Genomic DNA, 22,218 nt, shown 5'->3' with positions numbered 1-22,218 from the left:
GCTCCCTTCTCACGTTCCACCTTCCCCGTGTCGGCGGCCCCTCCCCCGATAGGCTTCTCCTGGCGCGGAGGCTCGTCGCGGCCCATGGCGGAGGGCGGGCCCGCGGAGAAGGCCGGGCGTCGCGCGCCCCCGCCCAGTTACGCCGTCATCAGGCGGGCCGGGAGACGTGGCGGCGCCCCGTTCGGCTTCCCGGCGCGGGCCCGACCCGGAGGCGCGCTCGGCCCCGCCTCGGGCAGGCAGGCCCGGCCGCCGGGGAGGGGATGTCGTCGGCCAGCGAAGGCCCCGCCGCCCCGCCGCCGCCCGCACAGGAGAGCGGAGCGCCCGCCGCCGCCCCCCGCATGGCCCGGCGGCCCGAGGTGCTGTGCGGCGCCGCCGTGGTGCTGGGCTGCGCCTGCCTGCTGGCGCTGCGGGCCTCGTGCAGGTGAGCGGCGGAGGCCGGCCGGGGGATGCGAGTCCGAGCCTGGTCCTGGAAGGGGCGCCCTCGCCACGCGCGTCTGTTCCGCAACGCCAGGCAGGCAGGCAGGCAGGCAGGCGTGCGGGGACCAGGCCCCTCGAGCCTGGGCTGTGCGGGGAGAGAGGGCCGGGAAAGGGCCTTGGCTGCAGGGCCGGCCACGTCACGCTTCCTTTCTGGGAAAGGGCCGGTGGAGGGGCCGCGGGGCTGCCTGGCCCTGGCTAAGGGGACCCTGCGGGATTCTCTGGTCCAGTGCAGGAGGCGCTCCGTCCCATTTAATCCCCCTTTTAAGCCTGTATTTGAAAACTTTCCTTAGCAGTTTTGGAATCGAGTGGATTCCAAGATCAGAAAGCCGGGGAACATGCTGGAGCGGAGCCCTGGCTTGCTTCCCCCTCTGGCCCCTCCCTTTGGAAACCCCAACGGGAAAGTGATGGTCAAGAGAGTCGAGCGGAGCATGTTTGGAAGGTCCTTTTTCACAGGACCCCCAACCAAGACGGCTTGGAAAGGAGGCTGGCAAAGGAGGCCCTGCTTTCCTCTGTCCTGGGCCCCCGGGCAACCTGTTTCTACGGATCCCTGCTAGTGGGGATGACCTTTTCAGGAGCAGAGCCAGCGTGGGTTTCTGTGGGCTGAGGTTGAAGGACTTTTCCTGCGAATGGACTATCGGTGTTTTTCCCGCTTTCTCTACTAGTAGGGAGAGGGTGAGTTCTGTTGATCTTGGTCTCTGAGCCCCCTTTTCTCCCCACCCCACCCCCCAGCCGTGCAAAAGATGTGACGATGCCTGCCAAGCTGCCTGTCAGCTTCTTCCCTTCGACGTCACCAGTCCACGATCTCTTTCTTGGGCAGCTGGATCAAGCAGAGGACATCCGTCAAAGTTCAGAAATCTCGCTGGTTTTTTTTTACGCTCCATGGTGCGGCCAGTCAGCCGCTGTGCGGGAAGAGATCGAGCAAGTGGCAAAGAGCCTGGCTGACCAGGTAAGGGAGGGTGGGCTGTGCCAGGCCTTGGAGGGGCTGCCACTTTGCATCCGCTGCAGATCCTTTAAGGTGCAGCCTGCAGCTTGTGATCACATTGATTGCTGTGCGTCTCTCAAAAGGTTTTCTGAATCTAGCCTTTTGTGGTTGCCTCTTTTACGAGTCCCCCCCCCCCCCCCCCCCGTAGGTGTTGTTTGTAGCCATCAACTGCTGGTGGAACCAAGGGAAATGCAGAAAACAGAAGCATTTTTTCTACTTTCCTGTGATATACTTGTACCATCAGAGGTGAGAGCTTCTGTGAAAGGCATATTGGGGCTGTAATGGGAGGAACAAAGTCGGACTGACCATCGTGTAATCCCAGAGGCCTGAGCAAAATGCAGGAGGTGCGACTTGAGGGCAGCTCCAGTGAGGCTCTTTCCAGCTCTGGTTTCATCTGCTGCGTCCTCTGCCTGTGGCCAGGCTTTTCTTCAGTGCTGCTCGGGCTGAGGGCCTTTCCAGCAGCTCAGGCTGCTCTTTGGGGCCAGGCAGAGAGTTTCTGCAGGCTGAGGAGGGCATCAGGCTGACAGCTCCTCTCCTGTTCGGGATGCCCATGGCCGCCTTCCCAGCCAGCAGGAGTTGGCTGGGTCTTGAGACGGAAGAAAGTGATTTTCCATTTATATTAAATTCTTCTTTGGCAGACCCTCCTGGCCTCCGATGCTGAGGTTCTGCCTTTGCCAGCTCCAGCCATTCTCAGCATAGGAATTTGATTTGCGTTGGCAGTTTCTGACACAGTCTCTGTTTTTTTCAATGGCAGCTTTGGGCCTATCGAATACAAAGGGCCGATGAATGCTGTTTACATTGAGAAATTTGTCCGTCGAGTGATGACTCCCCTTCTATACGTCTCATCTCAGTCCAAACTGCAGCGGTTCCTCTCCAGTTATGAGGTAACCTGCTCTGTTCTGGGGGTGAGGGGCCTCTAATGCTGGGTCTGGTTGCTTTCAATGGCAGTCCTACTATCCCTCACTGCCAAGAGCACAGCTGTTTCTTCTGAGGCTCCTAAAAGGTTTCTCATTGCAACTTTTTAAAACTGGAAACTGGTTGGCATCTTTCCTAATTGGCCTCATCCGTTTCTTTCTGATAACGTTGGGAAAAAGGGCCGTAGCTGGGTGGGGAGGGGGGCAGTGTGATATGTGAATATTATCACATTCTGAAATGTCTGCACCCCTCACAAAGTCAGAAGCTCACGTCAACTAAGGTAGTTGCTGGAGGAAATTATTAGCTCTGCGTTTTCAGAGCAGAGGCTTTAAACAGCAGAGGATGTATTTCCGTTCAAGGAATGGTGTTTTTTTTTTTTTTGGGTAAAGCACAGCTGGCAGCGTCTCAGAAGCAGCTCATCCCTGTGCAGCAAAGGGAAGGATTTCTTTGCAGGTGGTGCCTGCCTTCTCTCCCCCCCACTTTCCCTCCCCTTTTGAAATTATGTTTTTATGCTTTTCAAGGTAGACCAATTAGATTAGGGCAAGGGAGGAAGAACAGGAAACAAGTTTCACCTGGCGTTCCAATTGCTGCTTCTGTTTTTAGTGTCTGGCTGCCTAAGCAGAGATTGTGGTCTGATTGTGGTTTGTGGGTTTTCTCTGTTGCTCCAAGCCACCTGGAGGGAGCCAGCTGGAAAGACAAACGCCTCTGAGTGGACAGGCTGGCTTTTCTGCCGGGTTTTGTAGCTGCTGCTTAGCTGCTTCCTTCCCCCAAATAAGTTTGCCCGAGTCAGATTTTAACTTTCCCAGCTCTTGCAAAGCTTGGGCATTTGCTGGATCTTGGTCCCATTGCAATTCCCATTCTTCTTGTAAACTGGGTGTGTGTAGTCTACCTCCCCTCTCCCACCATGGCGGGCAGCGGCGAGTCTGGCCATCTCCTTGCAAAGGGAATTCCTGCATTCATTTCGTCCCGCCTTTGCCTGTTGCAGCCTGGCATCTTGGGATACTTTGAGTTCAATGCTTCTCCCCAGCCCCCCGGCTACCTGACCTTCTTCGCTTCAGCGCTGCACTCCTTAAACAAAGGTCAGTGATGGGGCCGCCCTCTTGGCATGTGGCCTTCCTGGCTTTCACTTTCATGGGAGACGAGGGCAGGAGTGGCCTTTATGGAGCCTGTGGCATGCTGTGTCCTGAGGGGGCAAGCGCTACTTTCCAGGAGGTGCCATTTTCTGGCCTCCATGGCAACAAAAGAAGCCTAGGACACAAACAGCACAGCTGGATGCACATGGGGGGGGGCGCGGACACAGTTTTCTGCAGGGACTCCTAATTAACCCTGTTTGAACCTGAAGGCAGGCAGCAGCTCTTACGGCTGCTTCCAGCCTGGCCAAGGGAGGGCAATGGTGGAGCTGATGGAGAATCTCCCGTCCTGATTTGTCCAAGGGCTGCAGGGGTCTTTTTGGTGGCGCTCAGGCACCCCGCAGCCTCTGAAGCCACAGGAGCCTTCAGAGGCTGGGAAACCCCCATGCTTTCCAGTTGGCTGCTGCGGTGGCTGCACCGGTCGGGCAGTCGTCACAGAAGATGGAAAAGTCATCTCCCCTGCCTGTTGAGAGGACTCCTGGGAAAAGCCAGCTGTTGTTTTCCTTACGGGTTTCCTGATATATTCTGACAGATTACCTGGGAACCATTCACTTTGGGGTGATCACCAACAGGCTGCTTGCTAAGGAAATTGCGCTGACCGATTCGGGCACCATCTACTTACATAGACACGTCAACACATCCCTTGTGAGTATTGCCACCCCAGTTTGCAGCCCAAAAGAAAGCCAGCGGATGCCCAGCGGCCCCTGAGAGATCTTCCTGCTTGGCGTGAAGCGCTGCCCTCCCCCAGAGGCACCAGTCCCTGGCTCAGCCCCAACAGCTGCTTCTGGGCTCAGCAAAGGAAACGTCTAAAGAACCGAAGCTGTTCCTCTGAAGAGCGTCCAGGGCAGGCACAGCTTTTAGATAAAAAACTAAATAAAGGTAGAGAAAGGCATTTCATTGCTTGAGGGGCTGAGCTGGCTGAAGCTGCTTCAACCAGCCCTCAGAGCTGTGCCTTCCCTGTGACCTCCTGTGTCGGGTGGAATTTCTTGGGTGATCCTGCCTGCTGGTGGGCTCTGCTCCTTTGAGCTATGCTGGGAATCGACCCAGTTCTTTGTATCGGGCACAGAAAGGCTTCCTTCCTGGATCAGCTTCTTTGGGGCCCTTACAGGGGTTTTGCACACAGCCTGGGGTGCAAGAGGTGGGTGCTGAGAGCATCTGCTGGGGGGGGGTCTGCATCCCATCAGGTGGTCGGTCCAATTGCTTGTTCTGTGACTGGCTTGCAGCACTCGAGAACCGTCTCTCCTCTCCTTTTAGCTTTATCCCCACGAAACCCTGAACTTCACTGCTGAAAACGTTTGGAAGTGGGCCCTGGAGAACCGGGAAACCTTCCTCCGCTGGCTGAGACCCCACGGTGGGAAGAGCCTTCTGCTGTACAACGAGCTGAAGAAGGGGCCGGCCCTTTTCCTCTTCCTGCCCTTCGATCCGCTGGCCGAGAGCCACCCCCTCCTGGATGAGGTGAGCGAGGGCCGGCTTGGACTGGCCCTTGGTGGCACAGCTGCCCCTTCCTGGTCCTCTGCTGCCCCCAAGCAGTGTCGCCCTTGGGGAATCTGCAGTTCAGAAATTTGGGTCCCGAGCCATTTTTTGGCCAGGCATCCCAGAACAATCCCAAGGGAGGAGGAGGAGAAATGACCTGGCATGGCTGCTGGCTAGCCCAGCTGCCCTCTGGGATCAGGCCTCCTCTGTGGCAGCCACCGGGCCCTCGTGCTGCCAGGGCTGCGTTTGCGAGGTTCCCTGGTAGGAGCAGGCTTGCAGTTTGCTCTTCTGTTCTTTTCTCTAGATTTCCAAACTGGCTTTAGAGTACAAGAGTTGCAACCGAAGCCAGCAAGAAGACGTGGAGTCCCAGTCCCTGCAGGGAGGGGACCCCCCAGTGCCTGCCAGTCTCCGCCTCCCCACAGCTGGAAGCTCCTCCAGCCCCCCCTGCTGCAACACGGTGTTGCTGCCTGCCCAGTGGCATGGCCTCTCCCGGACTCACAACGTCTGCGAGCTGTGCATCAACCGGACGGGCGGGGTGCAGCCCAGCCCCCTGGTGCGCCTGAGCTGCAGCTCCGTGGCCATCGAGGCAGCCGTGGACTCCTTCTACCTCAAGGAACAGGCATTCTTCCGTGTCGTCTCCAAGACGGTTTCCTGGTGCAGCAACTTCCTCAGCTTCTATAGCCCTTTCGGCTCCTACACCGCCTGCTGTAGGACGATGAACAGGGACCTGCAGGACTTGGTCAAGGCCAAAGAGGCCCCTTTCCACCCGCGGGAAGCCTCCCTCGCTCTCCACGGACAGAGCCGGCAGGAGGGCAGCCCCGAGTCTCTTCCACACGTTGAGGAGCAGGCTGGCCTCCCTGGCTCTGCCGTGGCCGGTCTTGGCTGCAGGACCAACAAGACCCTCAATCTCTACCTGCTGGACTCAAACCTCTTCTGGAAGTACGCGGAGAGGCTGGGGGCCGCTGGTTCTCCCCCGGCAAAGGAGTTCGCTGCCATCGTGGACCTTCAAGAAGAGGTGCATTACGTCCTGGGCCAGAAACGGGCCCTCTTAAGAGCCAGCCTTGGTACGGCCTGCTGCTGCCCCTCCACCGGCTCCACCTTCGCGGCAGGGGCAGCGGGAGGAGGACGGCAGCCAGGAAATTTTGCCTGGGAAATGCTGCAATTTCTTCAGCTCTTTCTCTTCTTTCCCGCAAACCTTTTATGCCTTTGTGCTTAATCCCAAGAAGACCCAGAGCAGCTCTCGCTCCATTGACCTCCCGCCTCTTCCTTGCAGAAACCTTCATCCGCAACTACACTGTCCTGTTCAGCCCCTTGAAGAGGCATCTCGTTGGTGACTCCCGGCCCAGCCAGACCCACCTGCAGCAGCACCTGGTTCAGGAAATCACCACCAGCACTTTCCAGGCACTGATTCTGAGGAGCCCAAAGGTGAGGCTCCCAGAACTTGTTCTGGGGGCGGCTTTGCATCACAGCTGTTTTAGGCAACCCCTCCCCTCCCCCCAACCAGGCTGGGGAAGGCTGCCAGGACGGTTCCGTTCAGGGATTTGCATTTGGGGGAAGAGTTTGGCCAAGGCACTTGGGAGGGGCGCTCTCTGCCCTCCCATGAAAGGAGGGGCTTCCTCCCCAGGTTGGGATGACTGACCCGTGTCGACTCCTGACCTGCCTCTCCCCACCCCCACCCCCAGGCTGTCCTGCTGCTCTATTACGCCCCCTGGTGCGGCTTCTGCGCCTCTCTCAGCCACATCTTCATCCAGCTGGCTCGGATTCTGCCCCCCAAGCGCTTCATGGTGGCCAGGTAGGCAGGTGTCTCCTTCTTGCGCCTGGAATCTGAGGGGATCATTTTCTGGTGCCAAAGAGGGAGAGGAGGCTACCTCACCCCTTCTGCCTTTGGGGGTCTTGGTGCCATTTTGGGGGAGCTGGAGCCCAGGAAGCTCCGAGGGGGCCAGTGGGTCTGGGCACCTGCCTGGCTTTTCTTTCTACAGCTAGGACCCCTCCTGCCTATTCCTGGCCAAGTCCCCACTAGGAAAGTAATGGAAACTGGCATCTCTCTCGGAAAAGTCTCCTGGGGCCCCTCCACCCCTTTCTTCTCATGCCTTTCTAGGGGGAGAAGGAGGGAAGCCATCATGGGTGACCCCTAATCGGCAGGTGCTCTGCGGGGCTCAGTGGCCAGAGGAGAGGTGCTCTTTAAAGGTTGTTTCTCCTGTTGCTTTGCTTGTTTTTGCCAGGTGTGATCTGAATGCTGCAGGAACAAATCCCAATTGTGTTTAAATCCAAATGAAGCCATTTTGATGTTTTGATTTTGAGCAGAGCTTGCTGATGCTTGACTTAGTACCCCAGTTGCTGTTCCCTGGAAAGGAGGGTCTCTTTTGGGAGGCCTCTCTACCAAAGCCTGCAGCCTGTCACACCCTGCGTGCTTCTCTGTTTTAATAGGATTGACGTTTCTCAGAATGATCTCCCCTGGGAATTCATGACTGACCACCTACCCAACATCCTGTTTTTTCCTCATGATCGGCAAGTAGTACATTTTGCATCTGGATTGTAAGATTTTCATAAAATATATGTATAATATGGGAAGGCAACTTAATTGCAATAATACTATGTTGGATTAAGTCTCAAGTAAAAACCTTGATTATCAGGGAAAAAATGTATTGCAAATTGTACAAGCTGAATAACTGAAGACAAAACAGCAAGGTGCTCAAAAAGTCGTGAAAACTATAGTTCACACTCTAGTTTTGTAAATCATTAGCATAAAATGCTTTTTTCAGAAAGGAGAATTTCAATGCAACAAGAAACCACTTTGTATCTGAAAGGGCTGCCTGCTTAAAAGCAACAATTTTGTTGTTCATGTTGTTGCCTCCAAGTTAGTGTTGGTTCCTGGATGAGCAGTTTTCTTGGCAAGCCTGGCTGATCAGTGTCTCTTTCCTAGGGTTGAGGGAGAGGGACTCGTCCAAGTCACCCAACTGGGCAGAATTGGAACTCATAGTCTCCTGGTTTCCAGCCCGGTGTCTTAACCAAACTGGCTCCCAAAGCCACATGACCGGTTGGGAAAATCGGTTAGTCCTTGGCCTGATGTCACAGGCGCCATTGCATTGAAAGTAGGCCAGAGCTCCTTTCTCCAGCAATGAGAAGTGGCCATTAAGGAAACCGAAAGTGGGGATTTCCTGCTCAGTTTCTTCCCACACCTGGGCTTCAGGATTAAACAGCGATATTTTAAGGGGTGGGCTCCCTAAATGAGGCCTCCACAATCTGCAGAGTGCACAGGAGGCTGCTTTTCCTCCTCCGCTTGCAGTAATCTGAAGTGGTGGTGGTGGGTGGGAACACGGACTGAAGTTCAGCTGCAATTAATTTAATTATTGCTTTTGTTGCCTCTGAGGAAAAGAATGCTGCAAATTCCAGCTCACTTGCCTTCACCTGGGTTTTGCACCTTCGTGCAGTTCCTGGCACGGTGCACCTTGAGAGCAGCCTGTAGAAGTTCAAGGACCATCTGGATTTGGTCCAGACCCCAAAGGGTCTCAGAAATAGGGCTGATTCAACTATATCAGAACCATGTTTCTTTTCCATTCGGGTTGGGAAATCAGGTTGGAATTTCAGCTGTTGCGGAGTCATAAGGAGCACTGGCCCAGCTGATTGTGACTTGGACCTGCAAAGAGGAGGGATCCAGGACTTGCCAGCTGGGATCTTGGCCCAGAGGTTGGGCAGGATGAACAAACAGCTGCTACTGCTGCCCAGAGCCTGTATTTCCTGCCCTTCTGCTCCTGGGATAGAAACTGGCAGAGCAGCTCCCTTCCTGCTGTCTTCAAGTCCTTGGGTAGATTCTTGGGAGTCTTACAATGGCCACTGAGATCAGCACCAGAAGCCAGACTCGCCCCAAACCAGGGATCCCTTCTGCTCTGCTCTCCTAGCTGAACAAAATCAAAACCGAGGGAAAGGCTGCCTGGGAGGGACGTGCCAAGGGTTCAGTCCCTTTCTTAACCCAGGCAAAGAGGGCTTCTCATCAGCAGAAGGTTGTCCAGAAGAGACTGGACAGCCGTTTGTCTGAAACGGGCTAGGGTTTCCTGCTTGACTAGGGGGTTGGAGTAGAAGACCTCCAAGGTCTCTTCCAACTCTGGTTATGCCACCATTGACCCCGTACCCAGCAAGGCTCACACCTCTCTCTTGCTCTCCTAGCAAGGACCAGAGCTCCAACTTCCCCGCGTCTTCCCTGATTAGCGTGCCCAACCTCCTGAAATTCATCCTCCGCCACTCCAGCCCACCCTTCCTGGCTGCGGGTTGGGGGCCCGGCCTCTGGCAAGAGACCGACCTCCAGCAGGCACGCATCGCCCACCTGGAAAAGGAGATCAGGCTGCTCAAGGCAGAGATCCTGGCCCTCCACCAGGCCCAGGGGCAGCTGCAGGAGCAGCTGTCCGAAACCCGGAGCGAGAGCCAGCGGCTACAGCGAGAGACCCACGCCCTGAAGCAGCAGCAGAGCCACCAGGAGCAACTGCAGGGGCTGTGCAGCCAGAGGACCTGGCAGCTGGAAGACATGGCCGAGAAGCTGCGGAAGCTGGCAGAGGCCTCGGAGACCCTCCTGACCGAGAACACCTTCCTGAAAGTCCTGCTGGCCATTGCAGAGAAACACCGGGCAGCAGAAGTGGGCTCGGAACGCAGCCTCCCCCCTGAGGATGCCGCAGGCTTCCCGTCCCCTGGGCGGGACCACTTTCCCCAGGTGGAGAAGGAGGGGGCTGCCCCGCTGGACTCCAGGGTCCCCGCGGAGCACAGTAAGGAGAATTGGACAGAGTAGCTCTGCTGAGCCTGGAATAACAAGCAAGCCGAGTCTGGAGCAGAGAGGCAGCCTTTATGCAAACTTTATTGAAGTGTCACTAGAAAACCTCCCTCCTTTTGCTGGACTAGAAAAACGAGAGAGTATTTTTTTTGATGAGTCGTGGACCTAGAGTGGCATGGCTCTGGATTTGTGAAATTGTCAAATTGCAGGGATTGTTCTTTGCACTTTAAAATTGCACTAATTTGATAAGATTTTGTACCGGTTTAACCTAAATTAAACAATTTGGAGGGTGGCCACATGAGGCCTCTCTTTCCCTTCCCTCTTCCCTACCCACAAACAAGCCAAGATTATCCCATCAGCGCTTTTCCTTTTTCGGCTCAAAATCAGTGCCAGATTTACACAAAATATTCAAACACAAAATGTTACCTTCAAGATTTTTCTTTAAAGAACTTCCAGGAGTGTTAATTATACAGTTAAGGAGTGGGGGGAGCAAGGCTTCCACCCCACGGTACCCCTTTGTTCTCTGTTCCTGGCACAGAGCTGCTGTGCCCCTTCTGGCTGAGGGAACCTCTGCCATGCCTGCCCTGCTCTGGGAGAATGAAACAGCCCGGGGGGAGGGTGTGGGGGGGGCTGATGAGAGGTTGTCAGTGGCAAGCAACATTTACACAGTTGAAGGCAACAAGATGGGGTCACCAAACTGCTAGCCGTGAACAGAGGAGGGGGAACTCCAGGCAAAGCTGTGCAAGAGGCCCCGTTGACTGTGTTTCAGCAGCTGGTCAGAGGGGCTGAAATGGGGGGCTCTAAGTCTATTGCTTAGGCCAAAGAAAGAAGGGGGGGGGGCTTGTTCTCAAAAGTATCAGGGTCTCCCTTTGGCCATAAAAGCACAAGTGGAAATAAGTGAAAGAAAGGTCAAAGATGCTGGGAGGTGGGACGTTCTCCCCTGGTGCTTGGCTGGGTATTCCCAGAAGCCCCTTGAAGGGGACGGGTTTAGCTACAAAAATACACTCACTGGGAACTGTACATCTGAGGAACACCAACAACCCCCCCTCCCCCAACCGAACTCTGCATCCACAGGCAAAGAAATGGCTGGTTACACAAGGGCCTCGCTGCCCTTCTGTTGCACACGCCCCAAATCCAGCCAGCCTCCCGGCAGCCTTCTGACTGCACCCCAAAAGGAAAGCGGTCGTCACTGGCTGGCGGCGGGGGGCTGCTTTCAGCAATCAAACGGCTATTCCCCCCAAGACACACCCCCTCACTTCAGGGAGAGCAGGCTCCCATCATTGGATTGTAGCTCCCATCATTACCAGGCAGCATTGGCCGGGCCCTCATGGAAGTAGATCCCGTCTGCACATTGGGGCCCCTATTAAAGTACACCAACAAAACGGCTGTCCAGAAGCCGCATTTTGCAGCTGCAGCTGCCGATACCAGCACTGGTCTTCTGTCCTGGAACAGGCGATGCAAGTCCAGCATTGTACACGCACCCTGGTTTTGGAGAAATCCCTGCAGGGCTCACGCAGGCAGTGTCTCGTAACTCCAAGTGGCTCACCCTGCGTGTTGCTTCTTCCTGGAGAGGCTCCCCACACACTCCCTCCGCAGCTGCTCACATTATGTCAGGGCTCAGTGGGCAATTCAAGTAGCAGGTTGAGTAGCACACGCCGTCCGTCCCCCACCCCACCCCCCTCCATTGCCGGCAACAGACCTCGTGCCAGGAGCAAGGAGGATCATCTTCCTCTGGCATGCATGGCTGTGAGCGGCCAAGCGTTCGGCACACTGGTGGGCGCAGCCCTGCGTGTCCTTCACAGTATCCGTGGGATCCCGCTAGCCGTGCGCCTTGGGGCCACTGGGGCTCAGCTTGGCCTTCCTCTCCGTGCAAGGTCCCCGCGCAGAATACTGGACCAGGAGGAAGGGCTCCTTGGTTTCGCCTTCGCCCACGATGCTCTCCTCGTCCTCGGACTGGCTGATCCGCTGCAGGCGCAGGTAGCACCAGCAGCCCAGAATCAGGGCGCCCAGGGCTGCAATGGCGATGAGGATGACGATGACGGTCACCACCCCCGTGGTTGGGCTGTGATCCATGATGGACATGGTGAGCGGCTGCAAGGGGGCCCCGGGCCCTCCGCGGTGGAAGCTGCCTCCTCGGCAGAGGAAGGGGCTCAGCGCCTGCAGAGGCAGAAACTGGTGAGGCCCTGAAGCCCGGCGGGACCGCAGCCCACAAGCCCAGGCCAGCTTCCGCTTGACCCTTCCCCAGAGCCTCGGGCATCTTTGCCAGGGGCCCAGAGGGAGGCAGGAACGGAGGCGCCTTCCCCGGGTGACGCCCCAAAGGCCCGGGTTCTCCTTTCGCTCGCCCCCCTTCCAGCGCATCAGCAGCGCCCTATCCGATGCCCCGAGGCGGGGTCGCGCAGGGCCCCCCGGCAGCCACTTCTACGCCAGCCTGCCGAGCTCTGCCTCTTTCCCCGGCCGGCTCAGAGAAGGCAAGGCCGGCCAAGGCGGGCAACAGGCTCCGGTCTCCCAGCGGCTGAGCGGCCTTTCCAGGCGAGGGAGGCTCCCGAAGGAGGCGGGGGGCTCCAGCGCTCGACTCCGCCGCTCAAGCGACCCCGCCTCCCCCGCCTCCCCTCGGAAGGCAAGGCCGAAGCCGCGGAGGGGGAAGGCGCACCCGCGCTCGAAGGCGGTGGGCAGAGCGCACAGCGCGGGAGCAGCGGCGCCGGTGCGTCACGGCAAAGGCTCCGGGGCAAAGGCGCGCGCTCGCCGCCGCCGCCGAACAAAGGAGCCCCCCCCCCCCGGCCCCCTGCTGCCAGCCGACGCGGCGATCGGGCCCGGGCAGCGGGGAGAGGCCCGGGCGCCCCGCGAGGACGAAGCCGGCGCAGCAGCCTCCCTTTGTTCGCCCAGCGCGGGGCCGGGGAGGGGCGGCGATGCCCTGGCCGCCCCCGACGCCTCTTGTGCCGCAGGCGCCGTTTCCCTCCGCCCCCCTCCGGGCTCGGCAGCGGGAAGGGGAGAGCGGCGTCGCCCCGAGAAGCCCCGGCCCTGCAGCTCACCAGGGAGGCCGCGCTTCCGCCCGAGGAGGCGTCGAGCTGGAGCTGCCGACCGCCGCCGCCGCCGTCGTCGTCGCCCGGCCCCTCGCGCGCCGCAGCCCCCGCGCAGCCCCCATGCCGGAGCCGCGGAGAGCCCGCACTGCCGGCCGCCGCCTGGCGCAGCCTTATAAGGCGCGTGGGCGGCCAATGGGCGCGGGCGCTGGAGCTCGCTTGGCAGCAGCTGACGGCGGAGGGCGGGCCGGGGCCGGGGCTGGGGGCGGCCCAGGCGCGCGCCGCTCTCCGCCTCCCCGCGGCTTTCCGGCCCCCGGCCGCCCCCTCGCCGCATCGCGCCCCGCGCCTGCCGTGAGGGTGAGGGCTCGCGGCGCTGTGCCGGCTGCCCTGTTTGTTGGGTGCCTCTTCTGCCCGTCATTCCTGCAGCGTCCCCTCGCTCTCCCCGGGGTCTCCCTGCACATCCGCGCCTCCCTCTTCCGATTTTTTCTCATGAAGATGATGATGAGAAGAAAGGCTGGGAACCCAAGGCAGCCCCCGCCCCACCCCTGCCCGGCCAAGAAATCTGCCGGCTCGGGCTCCCATGGGCCCAGAACATAGGAGAGCCGGCTCAGAGGCCCGGCTCCTCCTTCCTGTTGGCCCAGCCTCTTTCACTTTCCAAGGGACCTTGGCATAATTTGAACCGGGCAGGAAAACAGGCTGGCTGTGGCACATCTCCCTGGCTGGTTTCTGCAGCCATCTTTGCCCTAGGAGGGCCCTTCACGTGCTGCAGAGACAGCCGGGAGCTTTTCTGGAGCGTCCCACCGATCCAGGCAAAGGCTCCTCCTGGGATTCTGAGCTTACCACGAGCAGGACCGCCTCCCACTGCAATTCCCCATGGAATTCACCCCACCCATGGAGTTTCCAGTGCTGGAGGGAATCTCAAAGCTGGGGGCTGAGCATCATGAGCTGGTCAACCCCCTTTGCAAGCTGATGGCCACCTGGGCCCAACCATCCACCTTCATAGCTCTGCGTCTATTTCTTAACCTTTCCATGCCCAACAGTTCCTCTTTCTGGATATGCCAGTCTGCCCAGCGAGGCTCTGCCAAACATTGGAGAAAAGTTGCTTCCTTGTTCTACTGGTTTGCACCATGTGATGTCATAAGACTCACTTGCTCTGATAAATGTGTGTCTTCTCATTTTTTCTCAAAGGATTGGCCCGTTTGCTTCCTGAGGAAGACTTTTTAAAAATGCTTTTCTATCTGTTAAAATTGTCAAATTATATTGTATTTTTATACTGAGCTATTTTTGCATGCACTGCTACTATGGAAGAAACTTTGTGTGGCATATTATTTAAAACAAACAAATGGGGGAAAATAAAGACTAAACTGCCCGTCTCCATTCTTGGCAGAGAACACCAGGCAGCAGTGGTGAGAAAAGGAGTCATGCAAAATCTGGTTTTGCACATTACGGCATCACACAAATGATGAACCTGGACACACTTGCTGACATAAACAGACCTGAGTGGAAATGTTTCCTGGCCTCTTTGCTTTTTCCTGTAATGGAAGCTTAAATTGTTTATCTTTTCTCTTCAGCAGAGCAGACTGGGAAGAATTCCCACTCTGCATCCAACTTCTTGGCACAGCTGGGAAACCAACATGACTTGGGAGGGGGGGGCAGCCTTCCTTTAGGAGGGAGGGGAGGAAGCTGCTCCTGGCCCCAAAGGCTTTGTGGACGTTTGAGTGAGAGAGCCCTCAACTGCCTCCCTGGGATCTCATGTGCAGTAAACTGCAGGCAGAATATTTTTAGAGATGGTCGACATATTGCAATGCTCACAAGTAGACCAAGGGTATTTTATCTGCAGGAAATGCAGGACAGCAAGGAGACACCACAGGTTCTTGGCACATGTATGCTCTTTAGCAAACAGGTAGAGAATGTCCGAAGCCAAGGAAGTGAATTTCACTGACTGAAGTGACTTTCAAGCAGCCCGAGGAAAGATCTGGGAATAAACACCACCGCCTTCTGCCATGCTTTTTCATCAAGTTCCTGCCAAACATTTCCCTGAGTTCTTAGCTGGGGGCAGCTCTCCTGGGAGCTATCCCCGAAAGCTGAACTGGGCTGAGCTCCTGTGGCCCTTGGGTGGCAGAGCTCGACCCTTGGCCCGGGGGGGGGGGAGGGCCGTTCCTCTCCCCTCTCCCCCATGTGTTTCTGCAGCATCCTTAGGGGCAGAGCTCCCTGACTCAGAATGGAGGTCTCAGCATCACTGTTTTCGACTCTCAGTAAGACAGGGAAAGGGTTGAGTGGCAACTTCAGAGACATGGAGGGAGCACAGATGGATTGATCTGCTACGCCAAACAATTCCAGGGAGGTGCTGGAAGAAGGGCCCACCTGGCGTGAAATGCAGCTTGGGAAAGGAAGCGCCCTTCTGCCCACATTGTAGTAGCTCCTCCCTGAGCCTCAGGGGGAGGATTTGTTCTGCTACAATCTGCTGGAGAGGCAAAGACAATCTGGCCGCCATCTGGAACAGAATTAAGCAAAGACAGTGGCAGAAAGGCTGCGTGCCTCTGTTCAATGTAAGATGGGCTAGAGGGTCTTCAGGTGTCCCACCAAGCACCATGTGTTTTGTGAGCCAGTTCCTCCTCTCCAATCCCCCTCAGAGAGGAGGGGCGGGGGGGGGGGGTGCGGAAGAGGCTGCTTGACTCCCACCCTTGCGACCTGCAGGATGCTCTGGCCCATCCCTTCCCAGGCTCCAGCACCTGCTGGTCTTCAGGCTCCTTTCTCCTGCCAGCCCACGCAGGCCACCACCACAGACCCGTCCCCAGCCTTCCCAGTTCAGCATTGTCTCTGGGACCACAACCTGTAGGAGGAGAGATGGGGATGACCCACCTTCACCCTCCCCATCCTTCCAAGGGGGAGCCTGTAAAAAGCTTGTGATGCGGGGGGGGGGGCATGATTGTCTCCAGGGGCTGTGAAGCCAGAAAGAGAGAAAAATGGGTCAGTTGTCAAGAAAGGAAGGAGGAATGCTGGAGCTTTAATTAGCAGGACCATCTTTTTATGGAAGTCTGAGCTCAGCAAAGCAGGGGGGGAGAGGAGAGTATAAATGGAAGAACTGTGTGAGGAACAAAGGGGAGGGAGGGGAAATGAATGTAGGGGGATGCGGGCAGGAAGGAGCCCTTAATTTTGGGGGTGCCATCCAGCCTGCCCCATTTTAAGACAGACTATAACCATGAGATGCTCCCCCTCCCCCGCTCCTGGCATACGGTGACATGTGCCAGGAGATCAGAGATCACCTGGTCTTCAAGAGGCTGCAGGTCTCTTGAAGGGATGGCTGCTCTCTGTGCCATCCTGCCCACAGAAAGACCCTCCCCTCCATGTCCAGCTGAGCCTCGGTTGTTGAGGGCTGTCAAAGCAGAAGTCCGGCAGAAGAACAGCGGAGCAGAGAAACCGGGGCCGGGGGCTCCCTTCGCCCGCGTCGACCGGCAACGCGGCCCGGTCCCCAAGCGGGCGCCCTCGGCGGGCTGGTCGGGCGGCGGCGGAGCCGTCGGGGCCGCTTTGAAAGGCGCCGCGCGGGCCGGGTCGTCTGGCAAAGCACCTCTGCCAGCCCTGGCCGGGACGGCGGCCCGCCAAGGCGGCCGGGAGCCCAGCGAGGAAGGGTGGGGCGGGGCGGGAGGGGCGCGGCCTAGAGGACGGGCTGCGGTCCAGCCAGGCGGAGGAGCCCGACGGCGAGCAGCTGAAGCGCGTGCCTGGCGACCGGTAGGTAAAGCGGCTCTCTCCCTCCTCGGCCCCGCGCGGGAGGGCGAAGCGGGGGGCGGCGGGCTGCTTGTGCCGGGCTCTCGGCTCGCCTTTCCGGGGGGCCGGGGGGCGATCTGCCCCTCTTGCAGGGGGAGGGGAAGGACGGGGAGGGGTGGCTTAGGAGCTCCTCGGGGAACGGGGCGGGTGGGGCTCCAGGGGCTGGGGCGCCTGCCCGAGGGCCCGCCCGCCCCGCTCTGCTGCTCCGCCGGACCCCCGGCCTCCCGGGCCTCGATGGGGCTTCTCTGGACCCCGCCAGCAGCCTGGCTGAGGTCGGCGCTCCAGCTCCAGGAAACAACTTGTCTTTTTGCCCCGCTGAAACCACCCGGATCCTGTCTGGGGGCAGCGCGAACAAACCCATCGGCCTCTTCCCGTTCCCCGGTTTACAGGCGAGCCACTTTCCGCTTTAAGCCTGGGCAAAAGTCGGGCGCTGCGCAGGGGAGGAATTGGGGCGGAGATTTCGGGGCGCTGCGGGAAAGGCTTTAAAACTTGCTTTAGCCGAATTTCCTACTAAAGCCAAATAGGTGAAACATTTTCTGTCCTTTAAAAATCAATTTAGGGCACCGCATCACAAACCCTTACAGCCATAAAAAACGATATCGGGGGCCATAGCACATGGGCCGTGCAGGTTGAAGGCCACACTAAATCTTCCAGAAGGTTGGAATAGTTAGAATCACAGAGTGCAAGGACTGGAGATATTAGAGATCATCTAGTCCAGCCCCCTGTCCCATAAGAAGAGAAAAGGCCTTCAGGATTTCAGTTGGACCATCAGTTGAGAGGTCTGACCTCTGTCCCATTTTCCTGCGCTTTTCTTTTGAAGCAGAGTTTCTTTTGAACCAGCATCAGGTTCAACCTGGTGGGCATTGAAACTTTCCACTCACTCCCTTCTGCAAGTGTGGGTTTTTTTTTAAGTTATCTATCTATCTATCTATCTATCTATCTATCTATCTATCTATCTATCTATCTATCACCTATCTATCTATCTCTCTGGTGGCAGAGTTTAATCATCATCCTGGCATCCCAAAAATTGCTGCACAGGTAAGGCTTATTGGCACAATCACAGCCCCAGGGATGGATTATGGCATCTCCCTGGCAAAGAAGCCCAAAAGCAAAAGGCAGTTTCTCACTTGCTGGGTTCCTGTCCTCCCTTTCTCTTCAGTCCTTGCACTCTGTTCGGGACAGTTGACCACTTCCCCACAAACTGGGGTGGGACAGAACAGGCAGTGACTATTACTCACACGGGAGGTGACAGGGTTGATAGTATAGGGCAGCGTTGTGACCCAAGGCAGGTGAGCTGCTTTGCCCCACAGGCAGTCAAAGGGGCTGCCCTCTATGAGGTTGGCATAGCTGTGGCTCCTGCTGACCTCACAAAGGCTGACTGGGCCCCTCCCCCAGCTTCTTAGGGGCCTGGGCATCTCCAGAGCCACTCTGGGGCCTCAGCAGGTGGGTGTGTTGTCTCCTTCTCACTTCCCCTTGAGGAATTCTGACAGCAACTGGCTTGGCTGAGATGGAAATGACTCCCCTCTCCTCCCCTTGGGTCCTGGGCGGGGGGGGGGGTAGCTGCTCCCCTTGCAAAGAGTGGGACCCTTCCACTCCCACTCCGCAAATGCACAGGAGGCCAGGGACTGCAGGCAACTGCACTGTCGGTGGGAGGAAGGGTGGGGAGGGGCAGGCTTTCCTCATTCGGGGAAGTGTTGAAAATCAAAGTCCCGGTTGTGTAACGAGAAACATTGCAGAATAGCGGCCTGGGGAGAGGCAGTTCCGGGCTGATTTCTGGGCTTCGGGGAACGGCAGGGTGGGGTTGACAGTCACTTCACAAGCTATGGGGAGGAGGAGCTTGAAGCCGTTTTCTTGGCAGTGGGACGGAAGTCATAAAAAGAGGCGGTGAGAAGACAAAGCAGAGAGGCTGGGCTGCCTGGCCAAAGGTCCGGTTTGGCAGGTCTTGACGATTTGTCCCTCGGCCCCTGCCTGGTTCTCTGATACCTGCGCGGCCCTTGAAGCCCTGCATGAGGGAGGCAGTGGAGTTGGGGAGGGGGCTGCCCCTTGCTGAGAGCAGGCTGCTCGGACCAGGCAATTTTACACACTTGCAAAGTTGTGCAAACTCCTCCTGGGGCCACTTTCAGGGCTGATGGGGCCTGAACCCACAAGGGCATTCATCGTTCTGGGGCTGCCCCCATCCTGCCTAGGGAGTGAGCCAAGTAAGGACCGCCTGTCACCCACATCCCTCACTTCTAGCTATTTGGGTTTTATGATGTCTGTTCAGACATTACAGAATCCATTTCCCCAAATGAGAAGTTTGAGACCAAGATGGTGTGTGTGTGTGTGTGTGTGTGTGACTTTCCCTGAAGCTCTTCCTCTCTCTCCTTAGAAAACTCTCCCAGGAGCCTCGGTTCCTCTTAGGGACCCTGGCCTGGGTGACAAACACCTGGTGACAACCTTCTCCTGGGGTGAAGGAGATCCCGGGTTAAGGGCCTGCTCTGGGTGGCAGCATTCTTGGCACAAGAGTGCCAGTCCTTTGAGGTGGGCCAGGCTAAGAAGCTGGCAGGGCAGGGATTCCAGGAAAGCCAACTGATGGTTGTAGGTTAGGAAAACCAACTCTTAAAGGCTTTCTCACTCTAAACCAGACCAAGTTCCCTTGAGTGTCTTTCTCATCACCATAGGTAGCTCCTGGCGGTGGAGCTGACTCAGAGCTTCCCCAAGGTCATTATTTGAGCTGTTTTGTCAATATTGCTGGGTGTGGGTGTGGGTGTAGAGTTTAATTCCTGGAACAGGGAGGCAGGCAAAGAGCCTCAGAGAGGAAGAGGGCCAGAGGGAGATGACCAGGAGTGTGGAACTCCTCTGGGCATCTGAGGCACTGCCAGCTTCTTTTCCCTTTGGGGCAGCACTGTTGGTCAGCTCCTCCTCCCATCCTCCTGGCAGGGCTGTCTCTCCAAGGGGCCACCAAGCACCCCAGCTTCCTTTTGGCCTCTCTCCTAGAAACATGGCTACTCCTTCCTCAGCTCCTCCACCGTCTTACGAAGAATCGACCACCACCAGTAATCCAACTCCGCATCCCTACCCACCTGCAGGGGGAATTCCTGCGAAGGGGGCACCGGCCCCTTACCCAGCCCAGACCCAGCCGCCATTCCCACCCCAGCCCTATGGCATGCAACCCCAGCCAGCCCCAGCAATACCTCCAGGTGAGTCCCAGTGGCACCTGCAGGAGGTTGCTTGGGGGGGGAGGGGGCCCGGCCTGGCCTCAGCTGGTCTGGTCCTGGGAGCTGTTCTTGGGGCGTCTATGAGGGGCACCCCAGAACCCCCCACCTCTCCTTCTCTCACCAGTGCCCATCCACACCGTTTACATCCCGGGGCCACTCATCTTCCTGGAGCACCCCATGCAAATCTGCTGTCCTGCCTGCAACCAGATGATTGTAACCCGGATCTCATACCAGCCTGGAGCTCTGGCCTGGCTCTCCTGTGGCGGCCTTGCCCTGGTGGGGTAAGTTGGTCCCCTTGGCAGCTCCTCCTCCTCCTCCTCCTTCGCCCAGCTGGAACGAACTGACCACGCTCTGCCTTCTCCCGCAGGTGCTGGCTGGGCTGCTGCCTGATCCCCTTCTGCGTGGATGCCATGCAGGACGTCCAGCACTTCTGCCCCTGCTGCAATGCCTTCCTGGGCGTCCACAAGCGCCTGTGAGCGGATCCGGGCCCCGATGCCAAGAAAGCCCCCTTTCGTACAATGCCCCCCAAGTCCTCCCTGGCCGTGCCTTGCGGGGCAGGTCCAGCCTCTCTTCAAGACCAGGCCTTTGGAGCAACGACCACCTCTCCAGCCGCTCTCCCAAACTTCGGCCTGCCACAGCCCACACAGCTGCCCATGGGATGAGCGGGTCCCGGCTTCTTGCAAAGGAGCGAAAGGACCACACAGAGGCTGCCACCACCCCTCTAGGCCAGGCCTCTGCAGGGAGAGTTTGCGGCACAACCTACAAGGGCCAAAGGAAGGCCACTTTCAATATTTGGTCCAAGCCATGCAGGGCTCCAGCTGGCTCTCGCCTTTTCCCTCATGGCACATGCCTAGGAACAGAGTCACTGATGTGGGCATCAAAAGCGCCTGCTGTGATGCCAGGGCTGGGTGTTTCCCCGATCCGAGGGTTCCCAGTTTAGGGAGCATAGACCCTTCGGCCTCAGCCCTCTCCCCCAGCCCAACGGGGAAAGAGAGGCCCTGTGGCTGCCTTGGAAAGCGGAGCGGGTGCTGCTGGCAAGGGCACCACCACCGAGACTCAGCTTTGCACCTGGGGGTTCAAGAAGCGCCTTTTGTCCTGCGGATCATGGGGCACAGAGCAGTTAGAGAGGGAGGCAAATCTCTGGAGCACTTGAAAGATGTTGGCTCTGCAAATCCAACTTTATTCTGATTTGCTTCCAAACTTAGTCCTGACTTTTTCAGCTTTTGAAATAAAACTGTCTTGCAAAAAGAAAGAGCTGGAGGTGATCCTACTTTTTCCAAAGGGAGAGACCCGGCCCAGCCTCTTTGCTGTGGGGAAAAAGCAGGGGTGGCCAGTCGCTGGGAGGGGCAGGGGGCTCTGCTGGGAGCCTGGCCAGTGCTCGGGGCATCTGTGGGGCCAGGGCCCTTCAGGGAGGCAGGGCTGGCAGTGCGACCGGGACCACACAGCCTCCCTGCAGCGGCTACAGAGGCATCCGATATAGCCAACTGATACCATCGCTGGCTATTGGGGAGGAGATCTTGTCCCCCTCGGAGAGGGTTCGCAACTTGGGCATCCTCCTGGATACGCGGCTGTCTTTAGATGATCATATGACGGCCGTGGCCAGGGGGGCCTTCTATCAGGTTCGCCTGATTTCCCAGTTGTGTCCCTTTCTGGATCGGGACGCCTTACGCACGGTCACTCATGCCCTTGTCACTTCCCGTTTGGACTACTGTAACGCTCTCTACATGAGGCTCCCCTTGAGGAGCACCCGGAGGCTCCAACCGGTCCAGAATGTGGCCACGTGAGTGGTTATGGGAGCAACTCATCGCTTCCGGGTAACACCTCTCTTGCGCGAGCTGCACTGGCTCCCAGTGGTCTTCCGGGTGCGTTTCAAGGTGCTTGTCACCATCTTCAAAGCGCTCCATGGCTTAGGACCGGGATACCTACAGGACCGCCTTCTACCACCAAATGCCTCCCACCGTCCGATACGCTCTCACAGAGAGGGCCTCCTCAGGGTGCCGTCGGCCAAGCAATGTCGGCTGGCAACCCCCAGGGGAGACCCTTCTCTGTGGGGGCTCCTGCCCTATGGAATGAGCTGCCCCCAGATATAAGAAGGATCCCCGACCTTCACGCCTTCCGTCGTGCTCTGAAGACTCTATTGTTCAGTCAAGCCGGCCTGACCGAATAAATTAATGTTAATGGGTTTTAAATTGGTTTTAAAGGGGTTTTAGTTAAGGGTTTTAAAAAATGGCCAAATTGCTTTAATTATTTTAACTGTTTTTAATTTTTGTGATGGGTTTGTTTTAATATGGCTGTACACCGCCCTGAGTCCTTCGGGAGAAGGGCGGTATAGAAATGTAAATAAATAAATAAATCCTAGATCAGGGGGCCTGCAGAAAACCAGGGCTGGGCTCACCTGCATTGGGGAACAGGTGGCTCATCCTGGCAACCTGCCACCCTCACTCAGGGCCAGCCAAAGTGGCCTCTGATGCACTTGGCCTTCCGCAGGGGACAGCAAGGGCAG

General features: G+C 57.5%; 3 protein-coding genes across 3 annotated transcripts; 2 read left to right on the top strand and 1 right to left on the bottom strand.

Moving 5' to 3' along the window:
* Positions 1–213: 213 nt before the first annotated feature.
* Positions 214–10,032, top strand: TXNDC11 (thioredoxin domain containing 11). Its single transcript, XM_070955400.1, has 12 exons — positions 214–421; positions 1,207–1,423; positions 1,608–1,705; positions 2,214–2,343; positions 3,360–3,453; positions 4,037–4,149; positions 4,759–4,959; positions 5,282–6,041; positions 6,251–6,402; positions 6,660–6,769; positions 7,405–7,485; positions 9,142–10,032. The coding sequence occupies exons 1-12, from the start codon at positions 261–263 to the stop codon at positions 9,752–9,754; spliced, it is 2,730 nt and encodes a 909-aa protein (XP_070811501.1). The 5' UTR covers positions 214–260; the 3' UTR covers positions 9,755–10,032.
* Positions 10,033–10,158: 126 nt separating this feature from the next.
* Positions 10,159–12,885, bottom strand: SNN (stannin). The gene is made up of 2 exons (XM_070955401.1): positions 12,766–12,885; positions 10,159–11,893 (listed from the first exon to the last, which is right to left on the bottom strand). Exon 2 carries the CDS (start codon positions 11,816–11,818, stop codon positions 11,555–11,557), a length of 264 nt encoding a protein of 87 aa, XP_070811502.1. The 5' UTR covers positions 11,819–11,893; positions 12,766–12,885; the 3' UTR covers positions 10,159–11,554.
* A 6,448-nt stretch (positions 12,886–19,333) lies between these two features.
* LITAF (lipopolysaccharide induced TNF factor) lies at positions 19,334–20,921 on the top strand. Its single transcript, XM_070955127.1, has 3 exons — positions 19,334–19,697; positions 19,840–19,996; positions 20,083–20,921. Exons 1-3 carry the CDS (start codon positions 19,334–19,336, stop codon positions 20,189–20,191), a joined length of 630 nt encoding a protein of 209 aa, XP_070811228.1. The 3' UTR covers positions 20,192–20,921.
* The last annotated feature ends 1,297 nt before the right edge of the window (positions 20,922–22,218 follow it).

The sequence above is a fragment of the Pituophis catenifer genome, unplaced genomic scaffold (assembly GCF_029215685.1).
Source record: "Pituophis catenifer annectens isolate HBS135680 unplaced genomic scaffold, rPitCat1.0.hap2 SCAF_16, whole genome shotgun sequence".
Classification (NCBI taxonomy): Eukaryota; Metazoa; Chordata; class Lepidosauria; order Squamata; family Colubridae; genus Pituophis; species Pituophis catenifer.
Note: the sequence above shows the minus strand (reverse complement) of the source record. Positions and strands in the feature narration are given on the sequence as shown.

Excerpts from the sequence above, each read along its gene's own strand:
- TXNDC11 (XM_070955400.1), top strand. The coding sequence starts at position 261 with ATGTCGTCGGCCAGCGAAGGCCCCGCCGCCCCGCCGCCGCCCGCACAG. Across the intron at positions 1,706-2,213 it reads ATATACTTGTACCATCAGAG|CTTTGGGCCTATCGAATACA; the intron begins GTGAGAGCTTCT and ends TTTCAATGGCAG. Across the intron at positions 6,770-7,404 it reads AAGCGCTTCATGGTGGCCAG|GATTGACGTTTCTCAGAATG; the intron begins GTAGGCAGGTGT and ends CTGTTTTAATAG.
- SNN (XM_070955401.1), bottom strand. The coding sequence starts at position 11,818 with ATGTCCATCATGGATCACAGCCCAACCACGGGGGTGGTGACCGTCATC.
- LITAF (XM_070955127.1), top strand. The coding sequence starts at position 19,334 with ATGACCAGGAGTGTGGAACTCCTCTGGGCATCTGAGGCACTGCCAGCT. Across the intron at positions 19,698-19,839 it reads AGCCCCAGCAATACCTCCAG|TGCCCATCCACACCGTTTAC; the intron begins GTGAGTCCCAGT and ends TTCTCTCACCAG. Across the intron at positions 19,997-20,082 it reads GGCGGCCTTGCCCTGGTGGG|GTGCTGGCTGGGCTGCTGCC; the intron begins GTAAGTTGGTCC and ends CTTCTCCCGCAG.